Source organism: Ptychodera flava, chromosome 11 (genome assembly GCF_041260155.1).
Source record: "Ptychodera flava strain L36383 chromosome 11, AS_Pfla_20210202, whole genome shotgun sequence".
Classification (NCBI taxonomy): Eukaryota; Metazoa; Hemichordata; class Enteropneusta; family Ptychoderidae; genus Ptychodera; species Ptychodera flava.
This window is the reverse complement of record NC_091938.1, coordinates 3,295,968-3,312,998: the sequence shown is the minus strand read 5'-3', so window position 1 is coordinate 3,312,998 and position 17,031 is coordinate 3,295,968. Positions and strand designations below refer to the sequence as shown.

Below are 17,031 nucleotides of genomic sequence, written 5' to 3'. Positions count from 1 at the left end.
GTGATTAACTATCTGTGTGCCTTTAGGTATGTCAAATCTTCTTGGTCACAAACTTGCCAAAAAATAAATGCCAAGTTCATAACAGTTGTGACTTATAGTTCTAAAAATTTCACGATGTTAGATAATGTCATTTAAAATTCAATTTAATATATAATACACTTTATTATTGTAGATATATTCTATTATATTCATGTTCGATTCAACTGTTATATTATTCTGTCGCGAAGCCAATGAAATGTCAATACACCAGTATTTAAATAAAAAATGTTCATATCGCTTTGTCTCTTAATTGGCATCGATGAAGATCTATCTACTCAGAAATAATGGAGCTAGCGGACATCAAATAAGGTTGAGATACACCATAAATACCTGAGGATGTATTGTCACTGTCTTGATAGTCGGTATAATCACACAAAAGGCAACCGTTGCTGCCAAGATGTATCTTTGTCTTCAAACTCGTACATGGTTATTGTGCAGGCAAAATAGCAGGACATTCACACCAACAGTGTTTCATTTGACTTTTATTTGATTGGATAGGAAGACACATTCAAAGAAATACAAGTACATCACTTTCTCACTATATGAGGCTATTTCTCCAGTGAATGTTACGTATTTGTGCAGACCTTCCTTTCCTTTCGCAATTGAATAATCACGCCCATACCAATCTAGCACCAAAAAATGAACGGGTCAAAAATGAGTTTTACACAGCCATGAAGACAAATAAAATAGCACAATAAAAACAAGTCCACATTCAAAACCAGATTCTTGAGGAATGTTACACAATTTGAGGGGGGCACCGAGGACCAGTGGTTAGGGTAACGGACTTACTCTGCTTACTATCGGAGGATAGTGACTTGGAGAACCCGGTACTGAGGCCCAGAGTAACGGGGACTCACTGCTGGAGAACGGTGAGTTCGAGACTCTAGCACGGTGCTGTGCCCCTGAGCAAGGCACTTTACTCCTCATTGTTCCATTGGGGTTAGTGGGTTATGTGTACCCCATCCTGTAATTTGGCCAACGCCAGTTGGATGATGGATTGACTAAAAAAATATACTCCAAGAAAGCTTTTTAGCAGACATACGCAAGCATCGGAGTTGACTGTCGAGTGTTATGTTGTTAACAATATCGTTGCAATATTAATCGCGCAAAAAAAGTGTATGGCTTCAGGACTTGATCAATTTTAACAAGTATTTATTTGCATCGCTATGCATTTTTAAGGATGCAAAGGACAAAATTGCTCAATTAGAGTAAAAAAGTTACATGGTTATCAAGGTGAAGTGAGACAAATTCACACCAAAATTAAAAGTCATGTCAATTTCATGAAAATTGCACAAATATTCTTTATCATATCATACCAGTATATTGATGGTACAAATACAGTGATCTGATTGGTCGAGGCGCGAAAAGAACCGTGGTATATTGGCGATATACCACGGCTGGCATACGCGCGTGCTGTCCGTTTGAGGAAAAATCCGTTTTTGATGTTCCACGCAAAAATTTCAATATACTGTTATGATATAATAGCAATAAATCACACCCAGCAACGGCATACCACTCGATTTTGACCATTGCACTTCATATATGCACTCGCTATCGCTCTTGCATAAATGTCGTGAACTGGTCAAAATCTCGTGGTATACCGTCGCTGGGTGTGCTTTATTGCTTAATTAACGTATCCCTTTCAAAATTAAATGAGATGTGGGCGTCACCATATCCGTTTCCATGTAAATTGTATCTGAATATGGCTTCCACAACACAAAAAATGTCAATTTCAAAATACAGTTGATTTCAATATCTAAAGTATGGGCAATCTTTTCTGACTTTTGAATATTTCGATTAATTCCATTTCACATCTGGATGTCAATTGCACGGGAAGCAAAAGTTTAATTCTTACCACCCCGTATCTTCTACTAATTTCAATTTTTTGAAAACTCATACATTGAAACATAACTGTGCACTTATTATTAAGCACAACTGAACACAGGGTGTCACCATGCTACATCCTGATTGGTCACTTGGAGTGGTTGAAAAACATTATGCGCAGCTATGATTAAACGCTGTATTAAATAAAATGAGTAACCAAGGGTCATGTCAGTGAGTGGGTGAAAGGTCAATGAGACCTCGTCAAATACATACTGAACTGATATGCCCACATGATACTGACTACCAACAAATGAGGCTTGCCTCTACATTACTGTCAGTCTAGGGAGTTTGCATGTACGTAAGCACAGGGTGCAAGTGTCTTTCAAACACACATGCCTAACAAGGCTTTCTTGTTTCAAACATTTTCAATAGCAAAATACTTACCTTCTCAGAGATTGAAACAGATTTGTCACTTTATAGAAATATTTTCTTTTCGTTGAACACTTGGGAGTAGACCAGTCGAAAGCTTCAGAACTATAGTGAAGGGTTAAGAAATGCGTTTCTTTATAACCGAAATTGGTTGACAACGTTTGGTGCGGAAAAATTATTGAACAAAAATGTCATGGCTTTACGGAAGTCTATCCAGGCTGAATAATAAAACCTAACACTAACTATCTTTTGCGCAAAAAAATTCAACGGCTTAAAATGGTAATAATGTCATCCCAGTCGAATTCTTTAATAATGCGTTTCTCTAGTTACTATCATGATTGTTCCATTTTACTGAGTAAACGTGATGAGATATTCAGGATATGCCATAGCATCGTTAAAAACTACGAACATGGAAGGATTTGTTTCGTTGTCTACAACGCTATCATAGCAGTCGGTTGGATCACTCCCCTTCGCAGGAGGAACGAGAAATCCGGACTTTCCAACAGCGAATTCACCGGTCAAAACCATGGCCAAGTACATGTGCTTGTTTCCTTTCGAATCAGTACTGGAGTATGTGCCGCTGGCTGAATACTTTGCATTCACTGCGAAGTATGTACCATTTCCATAATACGCGGCTAAAAAAAAAAAAACAAAAAAACAAAAATACTGTTATTTTAAGACATTTTATCATGTTGATGCTAATAAACAATCTTAAACAAACTCTGCTGTAAGCAAATTACAACACCGACATATAGAAAAGAGAGTTAATTCAAACATGTGGGAATGACTCTGTGCCATAACGGCTAGGGGCGAAAGACAAAATGGGGGAGGGGGTCACGAAAACATATCTTGGTGTTCAAAGGGGTCTTGAAATTTTTAGAGTACCACAGCATGCCAAAAGGGCTCTAACTTTTCACTCAATGCAAATGATAACGATAAATCATTCCGAATGGGGCAGAAGGCAATAGCAGCTAATTTCATATGCGTATGTAATCTCTTTGCTTTGTGTTTGTGTGTTACATATATACTATCTAAATATAATGAAATATAATACAATCAGAAAGATAGAAACATATAAACGCACCATGACAGTAGTAGCTATTGGATAGGTTGGCTCAACATTTTTATATTGGCGGTGGGGCCTTCAAAATGTTTCTTATCTACAGAGAGGGGCTCTGAAACTGTTGGTAACATTGTGGGGAGGGGGCTTCCAAAAATGCAAATATTTTATCTCCCGCTAATTGTGCTCGTTTTCTCATCGGTGACACTGTGTTGATGAATTCAATAATTTCTCTCTTTCCTTGCATTACGAAGTAGCACACATTGAGAGAGCACTATGTGCTTTATTAAAACACTGTGACACTACCTTCTGTCATGCAGTCAAATGACCACAGACTCTACTTTTATGATTTCATAATAAACTACGAAGGGCATGCTAACCATGTTTCCCTGCAAAGCTCCTGTTGAATCCATTTTTGTTTATCTTCTCGATAGAATCTTCAGCTGTTCCATGGAAAAGTTTTCTTTCATTTTGTATTTCTGGCTTGTTCTTTGCAACCATTGTTTGCCTTTCAACGAAATACTGTCTGTAGAGCTTTGGGTTTTGAATTCGCTCGATCTTCAACGAAAGTACAAAATAACAAATATTGTTACCGTTCCTACTACAATTAATGTTTCTCGAATATAACCGGAATATTAGTCGTAATATTTTCTCCGTATATCGAAAGGGAAGGAGCTTGTATGAGTGAACTTTCCCAATTCAGTCAACTCAAAGCATTCCCGTCACACAACTGTCACAAAGTCACTGATTAACGCAGAAATGGTGAAAGACCTTGAGTATTTTTCAGGCCCTGTTTACACTTACGTTTGTTTATTCTCGTTCGCTGTCATCAAAAATACTGAACTATATCATACCAGTATGTTGATGGCGCAAATACAGCGATCTGATTGGTCGAGATGGTTGGCACGCGCGCGAGCTCTCTACAAGAACAAAAATCCCTTTTTGGCGTTCCGTGCCAGAATTTCAATATACTTTTATGATATAATAGCAATAAATGGCACCCAGCGACTGTATAATTAAGCAATAAAGCACACCAAGCGACGGTATACCACGAGATTTTGACCAGTTCACGACATATATGCACGAGCGATAGCGACTGCATATATGAAGTGAACTGGTCAAAATCGAGTGGTATACCGTCGCTGGGTGTGATTTATTGCTATTATATCATAACAGTATATTGAAATTCTGGCGTGGAACGTCAAAAACGGATTTTTGCTCAAGCTGAGAGCTCGTGCGTATGCCAGCCTTGGTATATCGCCAATATACCACGGTTCTTTTCGCGTCTCGACCAATCAGATCGCTGTATTTGCGCCATCAATATACTGGTATGATATAATTCTCGGTTTTGACCAGTTCACTTCATATATACCCTCGATATCACTCATGCATATATGTCGTGTACTGGTCAAAATCTCGTGGTATACCATCGCTTGGTGTAGTTTATTGCTTTAATAATGCACTTTGATTAACCATAATGCAGTTGTATTGTTTGCGCTCCTACGTCTTATCATCGAATAGTCGTTTGATATATCTAAAAACATTTGCTAATACGAAACATAGGGCCAAAGTCCCTGAAGCTACTATAGACATGGATACAAATTAAGTATTTCCTGACTGTATGAAATTATCTCACTAAGGTCATCCTAGAGACTTGTAAACCAAATATTAAAGCTGTCTGACCAGCGGTTTGAAAAAAACAAGCGACTCAACAGTTGACAGAGCTCTGCTGTGTTATGTAGAGAATAACCTTTTGTAACACATGTATTGATGAAAAAGGTGGATATCTTTAATAGCTCATTTCAGGATGGCCTTACCCAAAATGGAAAAAAATTCCGTAAAAATACAGATTTGCATATTTCATCTCAATTTTAATTAATCTAAGTGGGTTATCCCTGGGGACCTGTATACCAAATAACAAAGCTGTCTGACCAGTGGTTATGAAGAAGAAGATTTTTTACCAAAAACGCCTTTTATGGTGCTAATTTGCCTATTTTCAACAATATCAAAAAATTTAAAAAAGTAGTTTCTCAAAATCATATTTTTCATCTACACAACAAATATCAAATCCGTAAGTAATGCGGTTCTCAAGATATTTGAGTGGACGGACGCCTCACATACGGACATACATACATACATACATACATACATACATACATACATACATACATACATACATACATACATACATACATACATACATACATACATACATACATACGTACGTACGTACGTACGTAGGTACGTAGGTACGTACGTACGTACGTACGTACGTACGTACGTAGGTACGTAGGTACGTACGTACGTACATACATACATACATACATACATACATACAGACAGACAGACAGACAGACAGACAGACAGACAGACAGACAGACTGATGGTGGACGCTGGACGGCACACAGTCCATGTAGCCGACAATGACATGCAAATGATATGCGGTAAAGGTCTCCTCGACTAACTTTCAGCTGGTTGCTCACTTTTTACTATTTTTATAGTATTTTATACAAAGGCACAGACTTATTCTACCTTCAACTTAAAACTGATAGTGATTTTGTAGCTCATTCTTTACTATTTTTCATAGTTTTTGGTAGCCGGTAACAGACACTTCGTGTTCGTGTCGGCTACATGGACGATCTGCCCGCCGGACGGATACCCATCCCAATAGTTTCTATAGACTATATTAGTCTATAGTAGCTAATAAACGAGAGTTAATTACATTCTAATGAAAGTAAACAAGACTTGCTTAAATCAAGATTTACGTCATAAAAAAAGCATATCTGTCAGGTTATAAAGAATCTTGAGCTGGTTATCTTTTAATATCAGTATTTTCATCCTATTAACCAAGCACATTTTAACTTTCAAATAAACATTGTAAGTAAGTTCTGTTGAATAAGTTGAGACTGTACGTACTCAGAGAAAGCACACTGAAGAGACAAATGTTTGAAACTTAAGAAGTTCAAGGTCATCAAAAGCATTATAAGGAATCATGTCACACTTTCATTGCACTGTTTACACAGATTGCATGATTGCTATAAATAGCACATGAGGAATCTTACAGCCCAGCTTTACCATAAAAACCCTATCACTTTGACCACTCTTTTAATTGACCACTCTATTTTTTTCCTCAAAAAGTAATTTTATTTTATCCTTACCAAGTCAACCATAAATGAAACTTAGAATTTTCTCTATCTCTATTTATTTGACCACCCTATCATGACAAACTATTATGAGCAATTTCTTTTAGATAACATGCAGGGCACAATAAATGACGGTTCAGAATATATCAAAGTTGGGATTCAGGAAAGTTGCCTTTACATGTTTTAATCCTCCAAGATGGTAAGCATTTCACTTTGAACTGTCAAAAAAAGTTGAACTTTCTGATAATTCCACACTAAAATTATTTTGGCTTTGATGATTTCCTAATTAATTCAATTATTTAAAATCATATTAATTATTTTTTTCTGGGTGAATTGATAGGGTTTATACAGTACAAGAATTACATACAATGTAAGTCAAATTTTGACCAAAAATGACAAAAAAATTCCTTAAAAATACGCGTTTGCATATTTCATCACAATTTGAACAAATCTAAGTTGGTTATCCCTAGGGACCTGTATACCAAATAACAAAGCTGTCTGACCAGCGGTTATGAAGAAGAAGATTTTTTACCAAAAACGCCTTTTTTGGCATTAATTTGCCTATTTTCAACAATATCAAAAAATTAAAAAAAAAGTTTCTCAAAATCATATTTTTCATCTACACAACAAATATCAGATCAGTAAGTACTGCGGTTCTCAAGATATTTGAGTGGACGGACGCCTCACAAACGTACGTTCGTACGTACGTACGTACGTACGTACGTATGTACGTACATTACATACATACATACATACATACATACATACATACATACATACATACATACATACATACACACACACACACGCACGCACGCACGCACGCACGCACGCACGCACGCACGCACGCACGCACGCACGCACGCACGCACGCACGCACGCACGCACGCATGCATGCATGCATGCATGCATGCATACATACATACATACATACATACATACATACATACATACATACTGACATACTGACATACTGACATACTGACGACGGACGCCCGACGGATACCCATCCCAATAGCTTCTATGACTATAGTCTATAGTAGCTAAAAATGTTTAAATGGAAAAAATCCTAAATTTTCCAATCTGTGAATTTCATACATGCTAACCTGAACGATGCTGTTCGGTTTGTACGATTCCTGCATGCGTTTTTCAACTTTAGAGTATTCGTCCGAATTCGATCCTAGAAGAACTCGCTTAACTTGTTCCTTATCTGCCATCTTTACCCAATTCTCTGGAAGAGGAATTCCACCTGAAAAGTAAAAAAAAAATCACACAAGTTAATCTATGTAGTTTGCTACATTTGTAATCTCTATAGCCGTGTTGGCAGCTTTGATCTCGACTGTCACGGTCACATTTATCAAAAATATTATGCATCCGTCTTCCCTACTAAAATCCTCACTTCGCTCCTGCACCCACTACCACAAAAAAATAAACGAATTATACCCTCTGCGTGCCTACTTGGCTGAGCAAGAAATTAATTTGTTCACTCGCTGATGACAAGATGACAACAATTTTCCTCCCTGCCCGTTTGTAAAACAAATTAATTGCCTGCCCACCTTCCATGAATCGCTAGCGAACACCATTTTAACGATCAGGGTTTTGTTGAAAGTCCCTGTATATATCGTCCATGGCGCAGCTTGTTAGTTTTGTTGACCAACGTAATTAATCGCAGGTCAGAACCTACTGAATTGTAGACCAGCACTGCGAGAAGCAGCCATAAATCACTTCTATAGCTTACCTGCCTTTAGCTCTCTCCTTACTTTAGCAATCGAAGCATCAGGGTCATCTAAGTTCATCTCTGTCATCTGGCCAAAGTCTATCCTAAATCTCTGCTCATTAATGACGAAGTCTACAGGCTGTTTATCACCTTGATACGCTATCTCTATCAGCCCAGTGATGTGTTCGTCGTACACGTCATACTGACCGTCGGTATCTTCAAACTTCCACACGACATTTTGAGCCAGAGTTTTCATTTTCTTTTCATTTTCGATGTCTATTTTGATGTTTTGAATGATGCCCCTGATTTGTGCGCCGGCATCCATGACATCATGCACCAACCCTCGAATTTTTAAACAAGCGCCTGTTCCTTTCATGCATTCTTCCACTTCGATCTGAAATTGCAGAATGGAAACCTTTAAATTCAGTGGATAATGACAACATTTTATTTTCACAAGTCGCGGCGGTCACCCAATACAGACAGTGACACAGAAACAGCGAAATTACATCGTTGACGTGTAATGGTTGAAGTTGACTGAATTGTAATAGCCGAACTGATTCGAGCATCCCCCTCAAAGAGGGCTTAAAATAGAAAGTTGTCAGTTTTTCGACGAGGTCAAGGCTTTAGGCGTACACATTACATAGTACACATTACTATGACGGAACATTATCCTCTTTTATCATGAAACAAATTTCACCGTCGCTCAGTCCTGCTGGACTCGCTAGCAAAAAAGCCACCTTAAAACGAGCAAATGTTACCCTTCCCTCGTGCAATAAAAGACAAATAGATATGAATTGTAACTATTTGCATTTTTCATTTTGATATACCAATAAGGTAAATTGTTCCACGGATTTCATAAATGTATACATTACTTGCAGTAATGCTCCAAGGTGCTGTCAATCAAAATGTCTTATTTGTGAGACCAGTGTTATATAGAGGAGAGGAACATTTCAAGCATTGCATCGCTTGCTAATTCCACTTTCAAAATAGAGTATGGTAATAGTGCAAAGTCCTTCAACGACATCGACAATATGTACTGTGATAGTACCGAGTAGGTCAATGTGTTTAGATCAAAATCCAAGCAAAATCAGTCCAACTGAAGTTGGTCGATTCCAGTTTTTCTTACAAATCTAAGCGATTTTATCTTTGTTAAATGAAAGATTATTAAAAAAAATAAATGCTGGCAAATCAAAAAAGTTTGATGAACATTATAAATTAATCTCTAAACGATCAAACAAAAGTGATATGCTTACTGCCAAAAATGGTACAACTCAATAGAGGATACAAGATATATTTATCGCCAGTATTCAATTTAATATCGAACCATCCGAACACTGCTTGTACATAATGTTGTTCATTTTAATAACTACGTACTATAAATCACTTGTTACATTAGTTTTTCATACTAGTCATGACATTGTTTTCCTGAAGCAGCTTCAACCTTTTCACATAATCGTTGTATAAACAATATGATTACCCGATTATAGTGCCGCGAACAAAACTTCCCCAAGAGAAAGATCAAACAACTGCAAATCAAATCAAGATATACTCACATCGTAGGTCTCTGCACAGTCCAGTATTTTTCGCTTATCCTCATATTTTTTTATTACATCAAGTGGCATTTCCTGTACAGAAGGGCAGAACAGAAATTACACTGAACGTGAAAATTTCCGATAATAAATTATTTAGATACCACTAGCACTGACACTCTTTCTGTCATCAGATCCTATATATAGGAACAGAAAATAAAAACAATATGAGACATATCAGCTATTTTAGAGAAACATTTGCGGGGGGAGATATATCTTCCACGTAATGAAGGCATGTATATAGCTTACCGATTCTGCCAGCTCTGCTTTAATTAGTTCCTCTATGTGTTTTATCGCATTGTCGACTGCTGTTGGCGTCTCGCCAAAAATGTCAAAGACAAGAGTATTGAAACCTTTAGTTTTCTTGCGACCAGTCAATGTCTTTACCTCAAGCGCTTTCTTCTTGACTGAAAATCCTGCATAAAAACAATATTAGTAAACCAGAGATGGAAAAATAGCTTTGAAAATCGTGCGAGTTTATGTGTAATGGACATAAAAACACGTTTTCGGTAGGCGGGTGACTCTATTAAAATAATGGTCCAACCTTAGACCCCTTTTCACTATATACACGCCTCTCATGACAACGCACTTTACTGTTGTTTTCGTACCAGAATGTCAATGAATGTTTGCACAAACGTTGTCACTAATCATCTGCAGCGTTGTAACAAAAATATATAGTTGGGGTGTTTGTTGGATGGTTTATTTTGTTTATTGAGTTGTACTTGAACCAAGTTTGATAAACATATTCTTACTTAATGTGTGTCCACTGTATTTTTAACATTTAGGCAAGTCATTGACAATGACATAGTCCCCGCCTGTAATTGGGAATTAGTCAGTGGAAGTAACTTAACTGAAGTCAATATGATTACATGAAAAAAAGAAATTAGGGTACAAAAGACCTCTCTGTGACTGATGCTAATACTTGATTGTACTGTAAACAAAGAGATATTAGTATGAATGGCATATTTACGAAGTTGGTCAGAATTAGGTATACCATTAAATGTCAGAATTAACTTGTCCAGGTATGTCTGAGTAATGGCTCTTGACATAAAACGTTCAGAACGCCAGATATTAACCAAAAATGCCCTTATGATCACTACAGAAGAGACTTACTATAAATAGCTATTGATACTGCTAAATGCCTTTCTTGACCGTTAAATCTTTGTATGATCAACAGCTGCAGCAAGTGTCATCAGCTTTAGTGCAGTCATTCAGGATATATATCACTAATTACTCATTACAAACATTCTTTCCCTGTTAAGAGACCCAACTTTACTACAGAAAACAATGGGTTGTTCCATACATGGTGGTGAAATTGAAAAGCCAATCTAGACTACCACCCTAATTATGGAGTAAGTAAGTTAGTATTTAATGGATGTTGCTAAATGCCATTGCATTCAATTAAAACACGGGCAGATCATCATCTACACCAAGTTGCATCGAGTTTGTTGCAGTATTTCTAGACGTATCACTCTAATTACGAAAGCTTACTGCATATGCAAATTAGCAACTAACTGGCATGATACTTCTACATATGTTTTGCACGTTATTGCAGCACTGAGAGTTAAACATCTGTAAACATCTGTAAACATAAGTTTGATAAAATTTGATGTACTATTTGTGAACATATCACACTAATTAGGAACGTTCACTAATTATACAAATCAGCAATTAAGTGACATAACGGTCCTTATATTTTTGCAGGCTATCACAACAATGTAAGATCAACATCTGTGTACTACATTTTCATCAAAGTTGACGCAGTATTTCTAGACATATCACACTAATTGAGAAGTTCATCAAATGTGCAAATGAGCATTTAATTGATACGGTTCTGCTAAAATTCTTTGTACACAACTAAAGTACTGAGAGTTCAATATCTATACCAGATTTCATTAAATTTTATGCAGTATTTCTGGACATAGCATACTAAATAGATAACATAATTAAATATGTAAATTCGCATTTAATTGACATGAGACTGCTTAATGTCTTTGCACATTTTTAAAGTACTGTGTGTTTTACATTTGTACGAAATTTCATTGAATTTGCTGCAGTATTTTTAGACATGTCACCTAAATTATGAAAAGTCATTGAATATGCAAATCAGCAATTAATTGACATTGTTCTGCTTAATATCTTTGCATTCTATTACAACACTTTAAGATCAACATCTGTACCACTTTCATCAAATTTGATGCAGTATTTCTAGACATATCACGTTAATCATCGAAAGTTCATCAAATATGGAAATTGGCATTTAATTGATATAGTTCTGCTAAATGTCTTTGCATTTTATTACAGTACTGAGATTTCAACATCTTGATCAGGTTTCACCACATTTGCTGCCGTATTTCGAGACACATCACACTAATTAGATAAGGTCATCAAATATGCAAATTAGGAATTACTTGACATAATACTGCTAAAACATCTTTGTACACTGTTACAGTACTGAAAGTTTCACATCTGTACCACGTTTCATTAACTTCAACGCAGTATTTCTGCACATGGTACACTAATTAGGAAAGTTCATCAAATTGCAAATTAGCGATCAATTGACATGATACCTCTAACTATCCTTGCACACTATTAAAGCCCTGGTATATCAACATCTGTATCAAGTTTCATCAAATTCGAGTAGGTAATTCTTGAAATATCACGAATGGTTCGAGTGTCTTTACACATACACGTTGGAACAAATTTCGGATTCAGCAGGTTCAGAGAATACAAGGCTTAGCCTGAATACCGACTCCAAGGGTAATTTTAGATTCAGATTCACACAATGTAGCTCTGAGTATCCAAACAAAGTGAATCCTTGGTGGTAAAATTTGATTGTTTTGTGAAAGCAAATGGCGTACATTGGGAGGCCATAGGGTACTGCTTGCATAATTAAACAAGGTGTAGAGCTTTGAAAATGCCAACACCATTTTCCCTGTCTTATAACATTTGCACAAACATTAAGCCAGGCCAAATCTGCATGGATATGCATCAGTGGCGTACACTCTCACACCTCTCGTTCTTACTGCATATATGATGCGCAACTGGATGTCTATCAGTGTTTTCAAATACAATATTGAATTTCTTGTGGAATGTACATACCCAGACGCTTCTTTATGCTGCCGAACCATGATGACGTCACTGGCTTCTCGGACATATTCTTCATCGCAACCTGAAATTCGCCTACCATTTTGGTTCGTAGATAATTATTCGGATCAAACGTAAAGAACGTGGTTTGCTCTGATCGCAGAACTTTCCGATCGTTTTAAGGATTGTATTGGAGGCATCTTTTGGATTTATTTTATGTACACCTGTGGAGCAATGTTTGTTTTCAAATGTCATTGAAAAAACATGGCTAAACTCTATCTTTTATTTTGAAAGGACGTTGTGGGGAAGTGTGCTACAAAAGGTCGCACTGACCAATGTTAACATCGTACCCAAGGTATGTTGGCGATTCATGAAAATTAAAACATGCTTGTTAAAATGTACATCATATAACTTAAATATCGCAGCTATGCTGACGTGATGCATCTAGATATCGTGCATGAGATACATGATTTGTAACAAGAAAGACGCCCAAGGGCAGTTCAAACGACCCTTTCCCTCTGAGAACTGTTGTGTTTACTACACGGAAGTAAAGTAATTGTATGTGCACTTCCGTCATGCAACATAAAAGTTACACAATGGAAATAGGTATATAAGATTTGTTTATTCAATTTTTACCTGTGCCCAGCAGTGGCATGGAAATAGACTTCATTTGGTGCCTGTCTACCGTTGTCAACATTTCTAGTAGAGTACTCTCAAAGTCATTAGGTGTCATGACGACATGGACGATACTCTTACAATGAAGTCTTCCAGCGTCCGTAATTGCAACACTACCTGTAGGCTGTTGTCCGTGTCGTTTTACTGCGATATGAAAAATATTATAAAATATGAAAATAATTCGAATACAATAAAAATACCACATGCGTGGCACATACTCATTCTACGGCTTCATATCAAACATTTGCGATATTCTTGTATTAAAACAAATGTCATTTTGTTCTGGCTATACAACCAAATTATTTTACTTCACTCGTTCCCTGTAAGGAATTATTGCACATCTTCATAAAATTTGTAGGTACAAAGCAATCGATACGTTAAACACCATGGACCTCGAGAGATATGTCAATCCAAACCACGTAAAAGAATTTGCGATTTTTTTTCCATTTAAACAATGACAAAGTGATATTTTCACGTAATGTATGAATCTCTAGATAAGATGTGTAATCAAGAAAGTACAAAAAAATATACAAATACACTTATAACTACAAACGTTTCTTGTTCAACCACTTCATAGTGACCGCACGATACATAACATCCCTTAAACCATGCTTACCGTAGTCTAAGCAGGCGTCAGAGATTTCTTTTCCTCCAGCTTTCAAAATAGCCGTTTGTACGCCTCCACCTGTTGATGTTAAAGCAATGTATTCATAGAATAACAGGACAACGTCCGTGCTGTTTAGCAAATATTCTTGATGTTGTACATTTTCAATAACTTTATTGAAGCACGATTGCCAGAGGACATGGAAAGCGCTGTATCTTAACGCTCGAATTAGAATAGCAATTAACCAATTAATGCCATCAATGATTTGCCTAAAGCCGGTCCGATCAAAATGAGATATAAAAATGGCGAAGTTCCTGTTTTGTTGATTCTTTGCTGGCACATACTCACTCTACAGCTGCATATCAAACATTTGCGATATCATTTTATCAGATTTGGCCAAAGTTTGCAACCTAGCAAGCCTACTTTGACAACCAAGGTATGAGTGTGCTGAGCGTTACTATATTAACAGGACTGAAAAATACTTCAATATGTCATTCAAAATAATACTTCTTTCCTGTAAAAATTGCGCCGCAGATAATTGTACGCTATGTCAAACAACTCTTCTGTGTTCTCACAAGCCTATGAGAAACAGAAAAATACCCTGGGAGGTTTGATTAAAGGTATACTGACACCTGTTTGCCTATATGTGGCCAAGGGGCGTTCCTTGGTATTCAAAATGCCCATGCGAGGGCGTTTTTTTTTTTTAAAGCGACCCACCCGCTTAAATCTGTGATTGCTTAGATTTTCTCTTTCCATGGTAACTGTCGCAAAATTGGAACAGGTGACAATATACCTTAAAGCACCCGTGTAGCAATACAAATATTAACAATTAACAAACACTTTCGACACCTTGACAACAAAAGTCGTAGGAAGAATACGGTCCTCATCTTTTGTTTGTATCAGGACATGAATAAGCAGTAACATACCTGAATGAAGATTAAGGTCAGCATTGCTGCTATTGATAATTGCATCTGTTGTCTCGAATGTAATATCCCTTGTTTAACCTGTACGCATATTTCCCCAATCATCATCTGGCTCTTATCGTCTTGCAAATTTGTAAAGTGCGACATTCTGGTATCTGAAAAACAAATTCAGAGGTCTTTCATCATCTATTCGAGAGAAAATAGATCAAATGAAGTTTTGGAGAAACCTAAGTCTGTAATTGATTGAGTTACATAGACAGATCCAAATGCAATTCTATTTATAACCATTGTTAGTAACTAATCGGCAGTAAGCCAAAATGGCACGTATGCGTCTTCCTGCAAGGTCGTCCACAATCTGCTAGCGACATATTAGATTGTAACGACCTTTCATGAAGACTCTCATTCGTTTCAATTTGTTTTCTGTCATTACTTAGAGAGCCGGCACCTCCGATAGCGAGCTCTACGGTCTTCATGCGACAATCAACTCCAGGAGGACATCAAATTAAGCATTACTGAGAATTAAAATCTTGGAGACTGCACATTATATAACCACAACATTAATTAAGCTATTTCAACAACTTTCCTTCCCCAGCTTAATATGCTGGTTTATTTTTCCAATATATACTAAATTAAAAGATTTGATGTTCTTCTTACCGTGCCTTTTCTTCGATCTCTTCGATGACTCATAGCTTTTCTCACTTTTACCTGAGCCACCCAACGACGGAGGTAAAGGCAACCTTTTCATTTCCTCTTCAAACGCCTGTAAAATAAAGTAATTGATCTATATTTGCGACAGATTTAACACAATTACCACCTACTGGAATAAAGACAAGCTAGAGACATGTTGTCGTGAATGGATTAAAGTACTACCTACAATAAATGATATTTGAGAACTGTACTGTTACACCTCCCTGACAAACACTGTAACCTTTCTTCACTGTTACAGATAGAAAATATTTAAACACAAAGAAGTAAAGTTGGCCATTAAGGTCATCCTATTTTTATGCATGTAAATCTTCATTTCTCGATAAACAATCACATTCCTGACTCGTCGAGGCGATGTTGTGAAATGTTAGTCTTGCGATTCCAGAACTGATTGGTCATAAGGTTAAGATGAAAAGGGAAACAGCACAAGGTGGGAAAAGTAGGAAAAAATTACTTACTTTACAGACAACGACATTTTGGTCATATACCACAATGGAAATGTCGGTGAGTGTACTGTTTGGTTTGCTAGCACTAAATTTTATTGCTTCTTCATACATGATTTTAGCGGTCACATCACTTGGATAATTCAGTTGACCAGTACCAATGGCAGGGATGGCTATTGATGTCAATCTGTCCTGATCTGCAGCATCCAAGCATTTCTTGATCACACCTCGCAGTAACTGCTCGAGAAACGACAGGGAAACTTTGTATCGTTTTGTGGCAATCACAGGGTTTGCTATATCTCACAGCAAGCAAACTATTTTTATAGACCAAACTATTTTTATGGACCGTAAATGACCTTACAATGCTCGATCAAATCAGGACCAACGCATACACCAGGATGTATGGTCATAAAAGAGTCATGATGATGAAATGAACCACAGCTTTTGTCAATTTAAATCGTGACTCTGTACAGCATTGTGTACCGAACTATAAATAACAAATATCATTCTCTTCTTCGGAAATGCTTTATGAATTATGTACGTACTTTCTGTAAAATTCTGTCATGCTCATTGGACTTTCAAAAACAAAAGGTTCACAACAATGAAAGGACACTTACTGGGACACACACACTTCCTCCATCCCATTTAGTTCCCAAAACACAAACGTGATACACCTTTTTAAAGTGTAGTTTAGCACCTCCAGTAATAATCAAGTCTCCCTCTTTCACAGTTGCAGGTTTCTTCTGGTTTATCTCAGTCTGAAGTTGCTGTCCTGCAGCCTTAAGAATGGTTT

At 36.9% G+C, this 17,031-nt stretch overlaps 1 protein-coding gene across 2 annotated transcripts; it reads right to left on the bottom strand.

The window, feature by feature from the left end:
* Positions 1–1,174: 1,174 nt before the first annotated feature.
* LOC139143279 (protein mono-ADP-ribosyltransferase PARP14-like) lies at positions 1,175–15,850 on the bottom strand. 2 transcript variants are annotated; one of them, XM_070713477.1, is made up of 11 exons: positions 15,745–15,850; positions 15,094–15,245; positions 14,180–14,248; positions 13,525–13,707; positions 12,904–13,112; positions 10,051–10,217; positions 9,766–9,837; positions 8,234–8,606; positions 7,602–7,744; positions 3,733–3,910; positions 1,175–2,927 (listed from the first exon to the last, which is right to left on the bottom strand). In XM_070713477.1, exons 5-11 carry the CDS (start codon positions 12,989–12,991, stop codon positions 2,641–2,643), a joined length of 1,308 nt encoding a protein of 435 aa, XP_070569578.1. In that variant the 5' UTR covers positions 12,992–13,112; positions 13,525–13,707; positions 14,180–14,248; positions 15,094–15,245; positions 15,745–15,850; the 3' UTR covers positions 1,175–2,640. The 2 variants fall into 2 exon arrangements, with proteins under 2 accessions (XP_070569578.1, XP_070569579.1); XM_070713478.1 differs by lacking the exon at positions 10,051–10,217.
* Positions 15,851–17,031: the final 1,181 nt, after the last annotated feature.